Source organism: Thalassophryne amazonica, chromosome 5, assembly GCF_902500255.1.
Source record: "Thalassophryne amazonica chromosome 5, fThaAma1.1, whole genome shotgun sequence".
In the NCBI taxonomy this organism is placed as follows: domain Eukaryota; kingdom Metazoa; phylum Chordata; class Actinopteri; order Batrachoidiformes; family Batrachoididae; genus Thalassophryne; species Thalassophryne amazonica.
This window is the reverse complement of record NC_047107.1, coordinates 131,274,462-131,292,794: the sequence shown is the minus strand read 5'-3', so window position 1 is coordinate 131,292,794 and position 18,333 is coordinate 131,274,462. Positions and strand designations below refer to the sequence as shown.

The window sequence follows — 18,333 nt, the reverse complement described above, 5'->3', positions numbered from 1 at the left end:
ATCTCCCTGCGTCAATAAAACAGATTCTGTAGAGACTTTCAAGTCTAGGGATGGGTATCGAGAACCGGTTCCTTTCGGGTATCGTTAAGAAATGATTTGATCCACCGACATCAATAAGCTTTGTGCTTATCGATTCTGTTATCGGTCCTTCAGAGTGGCCGTTGTTTTGGGGGTGTTTGTCAGGAAAATGATCACTTCTCTACATTGATTACAGACCCTGCAGTGGGTCCGTAATCAACTTTTCTGCAGCGTGGCTTTGCTCTGAACCTTGAACCAATCGAAGCAATGCTTCGATCTATTGATTAGTTTATTCTTTCTTTCGCTTAATTTCCCCCCGCTAAAACCCTAAAGAGCACACGTCTATGAGTATTATTTACCTTTTCTATGTTAAACCGACCTGTTATGGTCTTCTGAAACAGCTGATAGATGCATTTTATAACTTAAAAACGGGAGCGATGCTAACGCGTTAGCATGTCTATGGCATTTTCAATGTTAAAAGTTAGCATTTAGCAATTGCAGCCGTCATCACGTTCGGGTGCATTTGTTTTCAAATTGTAATATTTCATAAATTTATTGTTGTTTATATATTAATAATCTAATGATTATTATATACAACTTTAGAGAAAGAGACAAAAAGAACCTGAAACAGAAAAAAAATCTAAAAGCAACTAACAATAAACATAAATAAATAAATGTTTCCTGTGAACACCTAGTGACTCTTACACCTCCATTTCATCCCTGTTTTATTCAAGTTTAATGACAGTTTGTTTCGTTCAAACCATATTTTCAGTTTGTTAATTTCTTCAGTGATTTCCTCCAGAACTATCTGCCAAACTGCTGCATCCTAGTAAGAGCAGAATACTACTGGAATGAATTTGAATAAGGAAAGTTGGGTTTTTTTCTCACCTAAATGGATGCTGCACTCACTGCAGTTTATTGTCTGGAATAGTCCCAGATTGCATTTCACAGCTTCTAGAATTCAAACATTTTCCTGCAGGTGGTGTTGGGGGGTAATTTTGGGTTTCAGATTTTTTTGTTTTTCACCACTTTCATCCCTGAATATGTCAATCGTGAGTCACTTTTGTGCAGATTAAAGTTACTAACTGGGACTCCTGTCTTGTTGGAGAAAGACACGAGAATCGTCCTCCGTTCTGTTCACACAGCTCCAAACGCTGCGCGGCTCTGACGAGTCAAGTTAGAACGATAGAATCCAGTCGGAATTAATAACTTCAAATCGAAACGCCGTTTTGTTTATTTTTATTTATGTCCAGAGATCAAGGATACAGTGACTAATTTCATATTTATTTACTTTAAGACTCAATGAAATAGATAGAAAACCTGTAAAGCCTACTTTTAGTACAAAATTCACAAGAGGTATCGATAAGGGAATCGATAAGGAATTGGATTGATAAGCAGAATCGATAATGGCATCGATAGATAAAATCTTATCAATACCCATCCCTATTCAAGTCCAGACTTTAAAAGATGCACTTATTTTCCCTTTCATATGTCTAGCATACTGGTACAGTTTTGTTTTACGCTTTTTACTCTTAATTCATTTTATTAGTAATTGGAGCGGGCTGCGGCCTCAACTTTATCTAAATTCTGGGTCTTTTAATGAAGTTTAGGGCTAGTGGCCGGTGATCACCTTAGTATTTCTTCTGTTTTTCTTGTTGTTTAATGCTGACAAATTATACTGTATTTCTTGTCTTTCTGATGTCTGATTCTGTTTTTTCCTCTCTGTTTAAGGTGCAGCTCCATCCAGAGATGGGTGTGGTGTTTGTGCTGGAGACCCATTTCTGTATATTTGTTCTGTGAATTGTTCTGTAATTTGTGTCTGTATCATGGCCCAAGCAGAGGGTCACCCCTTTGAGTCTGGTCTGCTTGAGGTTTCTTCCTCAGAGGGAGTTTTTTCTTACCACTGTTGCTCTGGGGGTTAGTAAGGTTAGACCTTACTTGTGTGAAGCGCCTTAAGGCAAGTCTGTTGTGATTTGGCGCTATATAAAGGAAAATAAATTGAAAATTGTCTGTGTTCAGTCCACAGAACCTGTGATTGGTCAGACGGCCGCCAGTTTGCTTCAGCGGTTTGTACGGAGTGTGTGGGCCAATGAGACATTCAGGGTTACACAGACATCAGTGGTGCCAACAGCTCAGTATTATAACCCAGAGGGCCCCTTAGCTGCCCAACAAGCTGCCTGATGTAAAACACTGAAGTCAGCACTGAATGCTTCCTACTGAACAACACTGATATCAAAAATGACCCAGGCAACTGGCAAAAAGCAGAAATCAACCAAAAAGCAGATTTTTCATCCCTGTTTTTAAGTCAATAAATTCTGGTTTTATGTGTTTTTTTTTTATTATTCTGGTGGGGTCTGACAAAAGGAGGAAAAAAAGAAAGTGATTTTTGCCTTGAAGAACAACTCTCAAATATTAAAAAATAAAATAATTAATGACGGGGTTCCAGTGTTTCCAGTCACCCTGCTCAGGGTGCTGCTCTCGTTGGACTGACGCACAGAATGTGTCTCTTTGTCCCAGATTGATGTCTTTCAGTGCAGCTTCTTGTTCTGACTTTAACACCAAGTCTTTCATCTCCAACTGTAAATAGTCATCAAAACATTCCAGTCGTATCTTTCTGAACTCTTCAACATCAAACTCCAATATGTCACTGTTTACAATGTGTTTGAACAATAACAGGTGAAGTTGCTCATAAACTTTAAGTTACTTAAATATTTATTACGATCACTCTTAAAACTTCAGTTCTCTTTATAAAGTTATTACTGGTAAATTTTAGAGTTAATTTAGATGAGATATACTCATTATCTCACAGGAATATATCACAATTATTTGGGAACTACTTTTTGCGCAGGAATTCATCAAACACGTGGGCCGCGGGCTCGTACGAACACAGAAACCCAGAAACTGGAGAGCTGTTCGGCCATAACGAGAGGGTCCACTTTTAGCTTGTCATAAGCTAAGCTAGTGGCGCTCATGAGAGTGTGGTTTCCAGGTTCTCTGTCTCCATGACAACAGGAGGACATGGACAGGCAGCGTGCTTACCGTTTGTTAGCGTCGCAGACAGCAGGACATTCTGTCTCTTTGGAACGGACGAATTCAAACTGTTCAATATAACAGTCAGGTCCTTCTCAAAACCCAGATCCAAAGTCCTGAAAGCAGACAACAGTTTGAGACACAATAAAAACACAAAGACTGACAGCAGGGGAGGGGCTTCCTGTCTTTGGGTTAAGCTAGTTTTCTAAGCTAGGCTTCTTATGGTTTCTGATTCTTCTGGAGATCTCCCCGACACGCTGAACCTCTTCTTTGCTCACTTCAATAAGCAGTGGGAGGAGCCTCGCCTGCTGAAAGAATCCGGTCTGAGGAGGAGCCGACACGTCCTCAGGCTGCACCAGGTGAGATCCACCTTGAAACAGATCGACACCACCAAAGCAGCTGGACCAGACGGGGTGACAGGCTGCCTACTGAAGACCTGCACTGATCAGCTGGTTGGGATGTTCACGGACATCTTTAACCTACAACAAGCTGCTGTTCCCACCTGCCTGAAATGGACGACTATTGTTCCTGTGCCCAAAATGCCTCCTGTCAGAACCCTCAGTGACTGTCACTCAGGTGCCCTCAGCCTTGTTATCATGAAGTGCTTTGAGAGGATGGTGTTGGCACACATCAAAAACAGCATCGCTGCAGACCTGGACAGTCATCAGTTCACATACAGACCTACAGAGCGTGCTGTCTCCACGGCATTTCACGCAGCCCTGACCCACCTGGAGCAGACAAACACGTATGTCAGGAGGCTCTTTGCAGATTTTAGCAGTGCATTTAATACTGTAATCCCCCATAAACTGGTCCAGAACCTCACCAACCTCAGACTCACTCTCCATCTCACTCTGTTCATGGATTTCCTGACCAACAGACCTCAGAATGTCAGGATGGGGAACCTGACATCTGGCACCAGAACCATGACCCCAGGCACACTGCAGGGGTGTGTGCTCAGTCCAGTACTCTTCAGCCAGGACTGCGTCCCCACTCACTCCTCCAACACCCTGATAAAGTTTGCAGATGACACTATGGTGGTAGGCCTAATCAGGGACAACAACGAGACCTGGTACAGGGAGGAGGTCAAACACCTGACAGAGTGGTGTGCAGACAACAACCTGGTCCTCAATACCACCAAAACCAAGGAGGTCACCATGGACTTCAGGAGGACCAGGAGAGTCTCACAGCCCCCACTACACATCAGTGGAGAAGAGGTGGAGATGGTGGCCTCAATCAGGTTCTTTGGGACCCACATCACCAAGAATCTGACATGGACATTACACACCCACAATCTGGTGAAAAAAGCTCAGCAGAGGATGTTCTTCCTGAAGAAGCTAAAGCACAGACTAATAGGCTAAGGAACAGCTTTTCCCAACAGAGCTGTAGCCTCCATCAGCTCCAACAAACACAGACATTCAGTAATGGATATCAACATGTGCAGTCAGTAATACGGTCTGTTCACATATCTAAGACTATCCTACCTCACTGAGCATTAAGCACCGGAATGATTTATTAAGCCCTTTTTTGTATTTTAAGAAGGTGTTCCTGTCCTGTGAAGCTGTTCATTGTTTGTTTGTTTGTTTTTAAGCTGCTGTTGTGTTTTTTGTGTGTAGCTGTTTGGAAAGTGCCACCAGAATTTCATTGCAGAAATGTAATGACAATAAACATCAATGCTTTTGTTTACAAGCTTCATGAAAATTCAGTAAGGTATATCTTATATATTATATTCCAATTCTAAGGTGGAACTATGCCAGTATACTAAGGTATATCTAAATATCTAAAAAGGAAGAGTAAAATAGGAGAGTAGAGTATTTCCACATAGGTGCCTGGTCTTGAGAACCAAGGATGGTAGGTTGAAAAGCTTTTTTATCCCATGGGAACTCTCCCTACACACCCAAGCAGCTCAAGAAAAAGGTCTGTATAATATAAGAAGTAATAAGACATCACAGGAGAAGATTGTTATCAAACACAAAGGAACCAACTATTTTGTAAGCTACGATGAAAGTTGCTAAGGCCGGCTAGATGAGCCAACGTTAGCTGTTAGGTATAACTAATTGTACCCCACTCCTCCAATATGCTAAGCTAGGTTAACAGTTTCTGATCAGTTTCTGAGGCCGTACCGGTCAGCTTCATCCAGGATCAGCCAGTGGACGGCGCTGAAGGTGATGCTCAGGGTGTGTTTGATGTGATCCACCAGTCGCCCCGGTGTTGAAACCAGAATGTTGATACCTTTACGCAGCCTAGAACACAAGACACAGAGACACAGACATGGACGAGGAGAAATCTTCTGGGGCAACAAAGCTAAACATTATCATTAATTAACAAGATGAGGAGGTACATCTGACGTCTGGTGGTGGAGCTGATGTTTCTGTGGAGCTAACAAAATATCAAGCGTCACAACTCAGGCTAAAATTATGCTGTAAAATCACCAAGTGGTACTTTATCTCTGAAATGACCTGCTGAGGCTGCTGCTTTGAAAAAAAAAAAAATAACACACAAAGAGAGAGAGAAAAAAAAAAAGAGCATAAAACAAAAAATATCTTCACCGGCTCTTCGTTGGTTCTTAGAGTCTTAATCCCACTAATCCTCCCAAAAGCAGCTCAGGCTGAAGGACCGGTTTCACATCATGGGCAGAAGAACAGGCTCACTGATCTCAGCAGTGACCTTCATGTCCCTGGATCCTCAAGATGCCTGGGACAAGGGTCTGAAGTCATGAGGTCAAAGGTCAGAGGTGTTTGGTAATGCTGATATCTTTGCAGGAGAACAAAGGTCCAAGTCTATAGGGTCCTGGTGCTTCCTGTCTCACGGTCTGGTTCTCAGACTTGGATTCTAACCAGTGACCTGGGATGAGGACTGGATGTCTCAGGTCCAAAACAGAAGTGAAGAAGAGACGTTTTGTGAGAAAACAGGAAGTGATGTCACAAACTGTACCTGGCCTTCTCGGCTTTTCTCTTCTCACCTCCCATCAGGACTCCGGGGACGATCCACATGAACGGCTACAGAAGATGAGAAGGACAAAACAGGATTTACCAACTTTTAACAAACATCAACCTGACAAGTTTTATTAAAATAAGAATAAAAATTACCTTCAGAAGTTTCTGGAAGGTCTGAAAAGTCTGCAGTGCAAGCTGAGAGACAGAGTCACAGACAGAAATGGGTCAACAGTCAGATTAGGTTCACTGACTACAGACTCAGAAGTGTGACCACGAAGAGTCGAAAAGACGACGGCAGACAGCTGTGTTCACAGTGTCAACAGGAGACCCGTGATGTGGACATGGACTTCAAACGGCTTCCAGTCGTTCGTGTTACTGACGTTACCAGATCACTGACTATGGACGGACAAACAAAAGGATCAAGCAACACAAACATGACGATGGGTAGATGTTTACTGACCGTTGTAGAACTTAGAAATAGAGAGTAATAATGACTTTGACGTAGAACCAGCGCAGCGTCAGACAGCAGGATGATGTCCTACGCAGCGGCTGTGTACGAACACGGGAGGAGTAAAACCAGCAGGATGCCGTCACGTCTCAGGGCTTGTATTTATTACTACTTTGTGTTTATTAAATCTTATTTAGACATATTTGATGTTTTGTTTTTTCTGAATACACAGCAGATTAAAGATTCCTGCCAACCTCAGAAAATTCAGGCAAAAACCAACAGTGCGCCCCCTCTGGTGGCAAGAAGGATGATGTAAGACCTGTGAAAATGGAGGGACTGAGTATAACAAGTGATTAATACGATGTTTTTTGGACTGTTGGACTTCAGTTCCACTGTGATGGTTTACAGACAAAATACTGTCTAAATACGTCTTGACCGGACCAGGGGTTCTGTGCTTGTGTGAAATCAGTTCTTTTGGGTTCATGAGGCTGTAAAATACAACAGGAAGTCTTCAGTCTGGAGTTTGAGTCAAACCTCTCTGGTGGGGACGATGACCACAGCCAGAGGACCATCACTCCGGCTGACCTTGGGCTCCATGGACTGAAGACACTGGACCACTGGGACAGCGTAAGACAGGGTTTTACCTGGAGACAGGAAACATGAATTCAGTCTGTAGACGTGGATCCAGTGTCACACATAAGGTCACTTCCTGTTTGGAGGGTTAGTCAAGAACAAAGAGCTGACATCGATCACAGCTGGTGAAAAAACATTTTCAGAGCGAGTCCTAGACGGACACGCTGGTTTTAACAGGTACATCATGTACTGACTGACGATGTCCCAAAACATCCGTTCTCTGACAAAAGCCTCACCTGAACCCGTCTGAGACTGGACAACAGCATCGCGTCCCGCCTGAAGAACTGGAATCGTCCGTTTCTGGACACTGCACAAAAACACACACCTTTAATCTGCTGGTTGTTGGTTTAAGTCCCAAACCAGCTCAGGACTTTGAAGATGGACAAACCTGGTCAGTGTGGAGACATTCAGGACCTTGTTCAGTGTCGCCACCTGGTGGACATTAACAGCCAATGACAACAAATCAGGCTCCCTCACATTGTCAAGCCAAAAGAAGTCTGCATTTATCCAGCCGTAGATAAATCCAAAGTCCTTAAAAATGTAAACGTCCAAACGGCAAATGGACAAAACTACTAAAAAAAACAGCAACAACAACAAACAACTTTGACGTCATGCCATTAAGTCAGCCACAGATCGGACTTCGGGTACAGTTATGTCATGTTGAGACTTTCTCCAGGAGTCTAAGGCTGAATCTCAACTCTTCCTCTTACCCCGTCCCCTCCGTTTTGCGCGGGCACGAGACAGAGGGGTGTCTCAATTCTCTTTTTGGAGCGAGGCAGAGGGGTTGGCGGAGGGCTACAATCCCCTCCGTTTGGAGTGAATCTGGATACACACTCCGTTTGGAGGGGTAGGAGGAGCTTACTGCTGTCTCCATAGAAACAAACATGGTGCCAAAAGAGCCGCACAAATGAAGCGGCTTTCATTACAAATTACGCTGTTTAGAAAGTTATAACTTGCCAAAAAACTTTACAGGCAGTTGTCTATGACAGTAACGTGTCTGCTGCTGTCGTTCTGAAGAATATCGTAACGTCGCTCGTGCACTGAAGCGTTATAATGCACATACATACGAACACTACGATAAGACACTTTTATATCTCACAACGGAGAAAATCATGATAAAGGATAAGCACGTTAATTTGTATGTTCATAAATCTTTGGATAAAAGCGCCCCCTGCTGCTGGATTTCAAGGTCTGTAACGTGTATTTTGTAAACAAACAGGGAGCCCTGAACACACTCGACTCCTAATAAGAAAATGAGGACAAGTTTCAACAATGGGAATAAGTTGGAAAATATCTACACACATGTACATGTGTAACACATAACCTGACGTCCTGACAGACTGATATTATCTGTCAAGGACATTTCTAAAGGAAATAGAGCTGGATGCAAAAAATGGGAGAATTTGAAAAAGAAATATCAGGTGAACAGAACTAGATGCAGCCCAAAACATACATACAGGTGCTGGACATATAATTAGAATATCATGAAAAAGTGGATTTATTTCAGTCATTCCACACAGACTGATATATTTCAAGTGTTTATTTATTTTAATTACTAATTAATTAATTACTAATTCATCAAGTATTAATCAATTAACAATATTAATTATTGTCGGTATTATTAATGTTAATTTATTATTAGCTATTAATTACTTTATTAATAATTTATTAATTACTAATTAAAAATTATTAATACCATAAAATTCTCAGACATGATTGCAAAGTGTCGAAGAAATCTGCGACTTCTATTTCTTCACATTTACGCAAAAAGATGAGAAAACAAAAAGAGCAAACAGGCTACTGCAACAAGTTGCGCTTCGGTTGCCATGTTAACAAACAGTGAAGACGGCAGTTTAAGGGACACAACATGATGACGTCAAACTCATGAGACGAGTAGGTCTTTTTTTTCCCCCCTAAGGCAGAGGGGTGTCTCAATTCATACGGCTAGAGGCATACCCCTTCACCTTACCCCTTGTTTTAAAGGGGTAGGGCCAAGGGAAAGGCATACAAAAGAGAACTGAGATTGGGCCTTAGTGTCTCCTTAAAGGTGAAAAACACTGACAATTATTTGAGTTATTTTTGTTTTAAAGTCTTAGCCGTGATCAGAGCCCAGAACTGTTCACATAACAGTCAAAAAAAGACTCATGCAAAACAAAAAATTACAAATCAGGGAATCTCTGGAAGGGTTTTACATTACCAGGTGAGGATGCAGGTCGAGATCCATGAAGGAGTTCCTGGAGAAGATCTGCTCCTTCACCTGAGAAACAACAGGACTGAAGAAGGAAGGACCAAGAGGGACCAAAGGAGGGAAGGACGAGAAGAACCAAAAGAGGGAAGGGCCAAGTGGGACCAAAGGAGGGAAGGGCCGAGAAGGACCAAAGGAGGGAAGGACGAGAAGGACCAAAGGAGGGAAGGACGAGAAGGACCAAAGGAGGGAAGGACGAGAAGGACCAAAAGAGGGAAGGGCCAAGTGGGACCAAAGGAGGGAAGGGCCGAGAAGGACCAAAGGAGGGAAGGGCCGAGAATGACCAAAGGAGGGAAGGACGAGAAGGACCAAAGGAGGGAAGGACGAGAAGGACCAAAGGAGGAAGGACGAGAAGGACCAAAGGAGGGAAGGACGAGAAGGACCAAAGGAGGGAAGGACGAGAAGGACCAAAGGAGGGAAGGACGAGAAGGACCAAAGGAGGGAAGGACGAGAAGGACCAAAGGAGGGAAGGACGAGAAGGACCAAAGGAGGGAAGGGCCAAGAGGGACCAAAGGAGGGAAGGGCCAAGAGGGACCAAAGGACGGAAAGACAAAGAGGGACCATAGGACGGAAGGGCCAAGTGGGACCAAAGGACGGAAGGGCCAAGTGGGACCAAAGGACGGAAAGGCCAAGTGGGACCAAAGGACGGAAAGGCCAAGTGGGACCAAAGGACGGAAGGGCCAAGAGGGACCAAAGGACAGAAGGGCCAAGAGGAACCAAAGGACAGAAGGGCCAAGAGGGACCAAAGGATGAAGAGGGACCAAAGGAAGAAAGGGCCAAGCGGGAACAAAGGACGGAAGGACCAAGAGGAACCAAAGGACGGAAGGGCCAAGCGGGAACAAAGGAAGGAAGGACCAAGAGGGAACCACCTGAGTTCTTGGTAACCAGGTTCATCTGGAACAAGTCACGTCAAATGGAGCTGGTGGGCGGCGGCCTACCTGTGGAATTCTGGGATATCCGGGTTGTGTTTAAACAAAGAGGAAGTCTTGAAGCTGGACATTCCTGCTTCTTTTTCACTTTTCTGCTGTGATTTCCTGCCATCTCGTTGCTGAAGGGGTGGAGCCTGTACACACAAAAATCGCAAAAATTCAAATTTATTTATTTATTTTTGCTTCAAATATTAATCAAATATTACTGCATTTGATGGTTGGCTCTCACTGCGGTATTGTATCACTTCCTGTTCCGGAGCACAGCGGTGTTTTTCTGTATCTGTTAGCTGTTTAATCTGCGCAGTTAGATTGATCTAGTTATCTAGATTACGATTTGTTTCCCAGTGTAATCTTTACGTGCCTTAACTAAAGCACTCCTTCTGCTGAATCACCTCTAAATTATTTACACATTATTCACTCTGCGTGTTTTTAGGAATCCGCTAGCTTAGCGTAGCTACTAGCTCTTAGCCGATTTAGCATGGCGGCTTCTCCTGTCTCTCCCGCACTTTTCTGCTCTGGGTGTGAAATGTTTAGTTATTCCTCGGCCTCCTTTAGCAGTAATGGTACTTGTAATAAGTGTAGCTTATTCATAGCTTTGGAGGCCAGGCTGGGCGAATTGGAGACTCGGCTCCGCACCGTGGAAAATTCTACAGCTAGCCAGGCCCCTGTAGTCGGTGCGGACCAAGGTAGCTTAGCCGCCGTTAGTTACCCCCTGGCAGATCCCGAGCAGCCGGGAAAGCAGGCCGACTGGGTGACTGTGAGGAGGAAGCGTAGCCCTAAACAGAAGCCCCGTGTACACCGTCAACCCGTTCACATCTCTAACCGTTTTTCCCCACTCGACGACACACCCGCCGAGGATCAAACTCTGGTTATTGGCGACTCTGTTTTGAGAAATGTGAAGTTAGCGACACCAGCAACCATAGTCAATTGTCTTCCGGGGGCCAGAGCAGGCGACATTGAAGGAAATTTGAAACTGCTGGCTAAGGCTAAGCGTAAATTTGGTAAGATTGTAATTCACGTCGGCAGTAATGACACCCGGTTACACCAATCGGAGGTCACTAAAATTAACATTAAATCGGTGTGTAACTTTGCAAAAACAATGTCGGACTCTGTAGTTTTCTCTGGGCCCCTCCCCAATCGGACCGGGAGTGACATGTTTAGCCGCATGTTCTCCTTGAATTGCTGGCTGTCTGAGTGGTGTCCAAAAAATGAGGTGGGCTTCATAGATAATTGGCAAAGCTTCTGGGGAAAACCTGGTCTTGTTAGGAGAGACGGCATCCATCCCACTTTGGATGGAGCAGCTCTCATTTCTAGAAATCTGGCCAATTTTCTTAAATCCTCCAAACCGTGACTATCCAGGGTTGGGACCAGGAAGCAGAGTTGTAGTCTTACACACCTCTCTGCAGCTTCTCTCCCCCTGCCATCCCCTCATTACCCCATCCCCGTAGAGACGGTGCCTGCTCCCAGACCACCAATAACCAGCAAAAATCTATTTAAGCATAAAAATTCAAAAAGAAAAAATAATATAGCACCTTCAACTGCACCACAGACTAAAACAGTTAGTTTAAATGAGTCAACACCCCCGAGTCACACTAACTGTCAGAATGCTCGTAGCACGGGCCAGGGCGGAGGATTAGCAGCAATCTTCCATTCCAGCTTATTAATTAATCAAAACCCAGACAGAGCTTTAATTCATTTGAAAGCTTGTCTCTTAGTCTTGTCCATCCAAATTGGAAGTCCCAAAAACCAGTTTTATTTGTTATTATCTATCGTCCACCTGGTCGTTACTGTGAGTTTCTCTGTGAATTTTCAGACCTTTTGTCTGACTTAGTGATTAGCTCAGATAAGATAATTATAGTGGGCGATTTTAACATCCACACAGATGCTGAGAATGACAGCCTCAACACTGCATTTAATCTATTATTAGACTCTATTGGCTTTGCTCAAAAAGTAAATGAGTCCACCCACCACTTTAATCATATCTTAGATCTTGTTCTGACTTATGGTATGGAAATAGAAGACTTAACAGTATTCCCTGAAAACTCCCTTCTGTCTGATCATTTCTTAATAACATTTACATTTACTCTGATGGACTACCCAGCAGTGGGGAATAAGTTTCATTACACTAGAAGTCTTTCAGAAAGCGCTGTAACTAGGTTTAAGGATATGATTCCTTCTTTATGTTCTCTAATGCCATATACCAACACAGGGCAGAGTAGCTACCTAAACTCTGTAAGTGAGATAGAGTATCTCGTCAATAGTTTTACATCCTCATTGAAGACAACTTTGGATGCTGTAGCTCCTCTGAAAAAGAGAGCTTTAAATCAGAAGTGTCTGACTCCGTGGTATAACTCACAAACTCGTAGCTTAAAGCAGATAACCCGTAAGTTGGAGAGGAAATGGCGTCTCACTAATTTAGAAGATCTTCACTTAGCCTGGAAAAAGAGTCTGTTGCTCTATAAAAAAGCCCTCCGTAAAGCTAGGACATCTTTCTACTCATCACTAATTGAAGAAAATAAGAACAACCCCAGGTTTCTTTTCAGCACTGTAGCCAGGCTGACAAAGAGTCAGAGCTCTATTGAGCTGAGTATTCCATTAACTTTAACTAGTAATGACTTCATGACTTTCTTTGCTAACAAAATTTTAACTATTAGAGAAAAAATTACTCATAACCATCCCAAAGACGTATCGTTATCTTTGGCTGCTTTCAGTGATGCCGGTATTTGGTTAGACTCTTTCTCTCCGATTGTTCTGTCTGAGTTATTTTCATTAGTTACTTCATCCAAACCATCAACATGTTTATTAGACCCCATTCCTACCAGGCTGCTCAAGGAAGCCCTACCATTATTTAATGCTTCGATCTTAAATATGATCAATCTATCTTTGTTAGTTGGCTATGTACCACAGGCTTTTAAGGTGGCAGTAATTAAACCATTACTTAAAAAGCCATCACTTGACCCAGCTATCTTAGCTAATTATAGGCCAATCTCCAACCTTCCTTTTCTCTCAAAAATTCTTGAAAGGGTAGTTGTAAAACAGCTAACTGATCATCTGCAGAGGAATGGTCTATTTGAAGAGTTTCAGTCAGGTTTTAGAATTCATCATAGTACAGAAACAGCATTAGTGAAGGTTACAAATGATCTTCTTATGGCCTCGGACAGTGGACTCATCTCTGTGCTTGTTCTGTTAGACCTCAGTGCTGCTTTTGATACTTTTGACCATAAAATTTTATTACAGAGATTAGAGCATGCCATAGGTATTAAAGGCACTGCGCTGCGGTGGTTTGAATCATATTTGTCTAATAGATTACAATTTGTTCATGTAAATGGGGAATCTTCTTCACAGACTAAAGTTAATTATGGAGTTCCACAAGGTTCTGTGCTAGGACCAATTTTATTCACTTTATACATGCTTCCCTTAGGCAGTATTATTAGACGGTATTGCTTAAATTTTCATTGTTACGCAGATGATACCCAGCTTTATCTATCCATGAAGCCAGAGGACACACACCAATTAGCTAAACTGCAGGATTGTCTTACAGACATAAAGACATGGATGACCTCTAATTTCCTGCTTTTAAACTCAGATAAAACTGAAGTTATTGTACTTGGCCCCACAAATCTTAGAAACATGGTGTCTAACCAGATCCTTACTCTGGATGGCATTACCCTGACCTCATGTAATACTGTGAGAAATCTTGGAGTCATTTTTGATCAGGATATGTCATTCAAATCGCATATTAAACAAATATGTAGGACTGCTTTTTTGCATTTACGCAAAATGTCTAAAATCAGAAAGGTCTTGTCTCAGAGTGATGCTGAAAAACTAATTCATGCATTTATTTCCTCTAGGCTGGACTATTGTAATTCATTATTATCAGGTTGTCCTAAAAGTTCCCTAAAAGCCTTCAGTTAATTCAAAATGCTGCAGCTAGAGTACTGACGGGGACTAGAAGGAGAGAGCATATCTCACCCATATTGGCCTCTCTTCATTGGCTTCCTGTTAATTCTAGAATAGAATTTAAAATTCTTCTTCTTACTTATAAGGTTTTGAATAATCAGGTCCCATCTTATCTTAGGGACCTCGTAGTACCATATCACCCCAATAGAGCGCTTCGCTCTCAGACTGCAGGCTTACTTGTAGTTCCTAGGGTTTGTAAGAGTAGAATGGGAGGCAGAGCCTTCAGCTTTCAGGCTCCTCTCCTGTGGAACCAGCTCCCAATTCAGATCAGGGAGACAGACACCCTCTCTACTTTTAAGATTAGGCTTAAAACTTTCCTTTTTGCTAAAGCTTATAGTTAGGGCTGGATCAGGTGACCCTGAACCATCCCTTAGTTATGCTGCTATAGACGTAGACTGCTGGGGGGTTCCCATGATGCACTGTTTCTTTCTCGTTTTGCTCTGTATGCACCACTCTGCATTTAATCATTAGTGATCGATCTCTGCTCCCCTCCACAGCATGTCTTTTTCCTGGTTCTCTCCCTCAGCCCCAACCAGTCCCAGCAGAAGACTGCCCCTCCCTGAGCCTGGTTCTGCTGGAGGTTTCTTCCTGTTAAAAGGGAGTTTTTCCTTCCCACTGTAGCCAAGTGCTTGCTCACAGGGGGTCGTTTTGACCGTTGGGGTTTTACATAATTATTGTATGGCCTTGCCTTACAATATAAAGCGCCTTGGGGCAACTGTTTGTTGTGATTTGGCGCTATATAAAAAAATTGATTGATTGAAAAATATAAAGTTGTTAGACCTGAGCTGCGGTGCAGGACCACGGGTCAGGTCTAACCCCCGAGAGGACTCATGCTGTGAGTTGCAGCTGTGGAAAGAAACTGAATAGAGTGGTCACAGTCCTCTGAAGACCAGGGTGCCCTGCGTCCCACAGAAGGTCGGGTGTCTGACTCTGGACCTGAGGACCGGCTGATTTTATAATGTTGTCGTAAAACTTGTAAACTAAAAGCTGCAGGTTTACCTGTGAGGCTGGAGGCTCCGCCTCCTCTGCTGTGTGCCGCCTGTTCTGATTGGTGGAGATGTTCACATCCTGGGATGAGCTGCTTCTCCTCTTCTTTGCCTTGTTTCTCTTCTGGAACCACAGACAGATTTAGGCCCACTGTCATGGTTACAGCCAGCTGTTTGCAGACATGTCAGAACACTCCTCAAGTTCAGAAAAACCACTTGTTGAGATGTGTGGGAGGTTTATCACCTCACAGACCACACCCCCAACCCAGGGACTCTCCCCGAGGACTATTGTGCGAGTACGTAGAGCGACACGGTGAAGGAACTGGGGCACAGGCATCACCAGGAACACTTTGGGCCCCAATGTCCAACATACCCAGGCCCCGCCCCAGAGCCACATGTGCCTGACACTGAATTGTGGGGTGAACACACCCATGACGCCTGAGCACGGATGGACATTGCCAAGATTTTAATGGTACCGTTTATCGGCCCGGTACTTTAACTGTATTGTTATCAGTACTTCCAGAGGAAAAAACAAAAACAAAACAAAAAAGAGAATCACATTAAGAACAGAATTAACATTTTTTTTTTCTTTACAATTTAACAAATCAACATCAGCAAGCCATGACACTGCTGTTTTGAACCAATCAGTGCCCCTGGTCATCCAGGGACTGTTCAGACCACCACGACTCCAAAAAATGGAGACAGAGTTCTTGTCTATGTAGCAACGGTAACTTTATTTCAGTATTTTCTCCAGTATTGGCAAACTGAGGTAGTTGTCCCATCTTTAAAAGAGTGGACTGTGACTGGACAGAAGATCGTTAGTCCAACCTCAGGTTCAAGAGAAGCCATTCAATTTTCAATGCCAATTTATTTCATTTATTTAGCGCCAAATCACAACAAACTTGCCTCAAGGCGCTTCACACAAGGTCTAACCTTACCAACCCCCAGAGCAAGAACACAGGCGACAGTGGTAAGAAAAAACTCCCTCTGATGATTTGAAGAAGAAACCTCAAGCAGACCAGACTCAGAGGGGTGACCCTCTGTTTGGGCCATGATACAGACATAAATTACAGAACAATTCACACAATGACTATACAAGAACTGCTGTCGGTGCACAGGACAGGAGGGTTACAGAAACAGACACCACACCCATCTCTGGATGGAGCTGCACCTCAAACAGAGAGAAAAAAAACAATCAGGCATCAGAAAGACAAGAAATACAGTATAATTTGTCAGCATTAAACAAGAAAAACAGAAGAAATACTAAGGTGATCGCTGGCCACTAGCCCTAAGTTTCACTAACAGACCAGAATTTAGATAAAGTTGAGGCCGCGGCCACGCTCCGTTTCCTAATAAAATGAATTAAAAGAGTTAAAAGCATAGTAACATACTATGCCAGTATGCTAGCCATACGAAAGGGAAAATAAATGTGTCTTAAGTCTGGACATGAAAGTCTCTGCAGAATCTGACTGTTTTATTGATGCAGGGAGATCATTCCACAGAACAGGGCTGGCTCACAGATCTGGCAACTTGCTTCAGACGGAGAGTTTGCTGTTTTGATGCTCTTCTTATCTCGACACGTTTCTTTTATTTCTGTTAAACACTTATTTTGTTTTTTAAGTGCATCTACTGTGAATTTTATTTAACTGGAGTCCTCCTGCTGTGAATCACTAGCAGTTAGCTAGCTCGACTTCCTCCCATTTCTTTCATTGCTGTTTTTACCAGTCTAATACTTCTGTTAGTTTTTCAGTGCAAGTGCAGTGAATTTTAGCTCATTAATTTACTCCTGTGTAAATCTTGGGAGTGGTTAGCATTTTCGCTAGCGGTTAGATCACGCTTGCTTAGCTATAGTCTTGAGTCTTCTGGTGCATAAAGTACACTACTTTACACTTTACATTAATCCTGTGTGATGATGGCAGATAGGGTGTCCATAAGTTAGAACAGCTTCTTAGCTCAGTGGAGTTAGATGTTACAGGCACTCCAGATGAGGTTAGTGTTGGGCCGGCTAGTGTGCCCGTTAGCATCAGCCTAGAAACACCAGCTGTGGAGGACGGCTTTTGGACTGTGGTTAGTCAGAGGAAGTCACGTAGGGCTTGGTCTCCGGTTGTGGTAACCCAATCCCACTTGCCACTGCGAACTGTGAGCCAGTTTCCTCCCTTAGTTATGTCTGATGTGAGTTCTTTGAGGCCATGGGTGACTTCCACTCCTATCTCCAGGCTGAAACACCAGACTTTAGTGATAGGGGATTATATCACCCGCAAAGTCAGGTTACAGATGCCTGCTGACGTTAAATGTATTGCTGGGGCCAGAGCTCCTGACATTGCCTCCCATTTTAGGGTGCTGATGCTGCAGAAGGGAAGACAGACAAAGGAATATGACAAAAGATACAGTCACATAGTTATTCACGTCGGCACCAATGATGTCAGGCACTCAGAGGTCACAAAAATAGGCACAGAGTGGACTTGTGACCTTGTCAGAAAGATGTGTCGACATCGATTAATAGTCTCTGGTCCCCTCCCCTCCTGGAGTATTGATGAGGCGTTTAGCAGGCTCACATCATTAAATAGGTGGCTGGCGCAATTTTGTAGACAGCAAGGCCCCAGCAAGACTGTGTCCCCAGAACAAAGGCCAGTTATCAATAAAACTAAAGCCTTGCTTTAGTTTTAAGAATGCTCTACCAGACCATCTTGGTGAAGAAGGAGCTGAGCAAGAAGGCAAGACACTCGATTTATACTCCTGTCCTCACCTAGAGTCATGAACTTTGTGCAGTGATCAAAAGAATAAGCTTGTGGATACAAGCAGCAGACATGAAATTCCTCTGTCGGATATCTGGACTTACACTCCTGAACAGGGTGAAGGTCACCTGTCCAGGAGGGACTCAGAGTAGAGCTGCTGCTTCTTCACATTGGAAGGAGCCACTTGAGTTGGTTTGGACACCTACTGAGGACGCCTTTGGTTGTCTCCCTGAGGAGGTCTTCTAGGCACCTACAACCGGGAGGAGCCTCCAGGGAAGATGCAGGACTTTCTGGAGGGATTATATTTCCCAGCTGGTTTGGGAATGGCTCAAGATTCCCAGGGAGATGAATGTGAGGCATTATTGTAAAGCACTTTGAACGTCTGATGCAGATGGAAAAGCGCTATATAAATGCAG

The 18,333-nt window shown here is 43.4% G+C and overlaps 1 protein-coding gene across 1 annotated transcript in view; it reads right to left on the bottom strand.

Moving 5' to 3' along the window:
* ddx31 (DEAD (Asp-Glu-Ala-Asp) box polypeptide 31) overlaps positions 1-18,333 on the bottom strand; it is a 56,540-nt gene that overhangs the window by 27,155 nt on the left and 11,052 nt on the right. Inside the window, exons 3-12 of the mRNA XM_034169626.1 lie at positions 15,196-15,306; positions 10,246-10,370; positions 9,260-9,335; positions 7,451-7,494; positions 7,299-7,369; positions 6,964-7,073; positions 6,135-6,176; positions 5,980-6,044; positions 5,169-5,288; positions 2,990-3,164 (exon numbers count right to left, since the gene is read on the bottom strand). Of these exons, the coding sequence (XP_034025517.1) occupies positions 2,990-3,164; positions 5,169-5,288; positions 5,980-6,044; positions 6,135-6,176; positions 6,964-7,073; positions 7,299-7,369; positions 7,451-7,494; positions 9,260-9,335; positions 10,246-10,370; positions 15,196-15,306 (939 nt within the window). The remainder of the gene's footprint in view (positions 1-2,989; positions 3,165-5,168; positions 5,289-5,979; positions 6,045-6,134; positions 6,177-6,963; positions 7,074-7,298; positions 7,370-7,450; positions 7,495-9,259; positions 9,336-10,245; positions 10,371-15,195; positions 15,307-18,333) is intronic.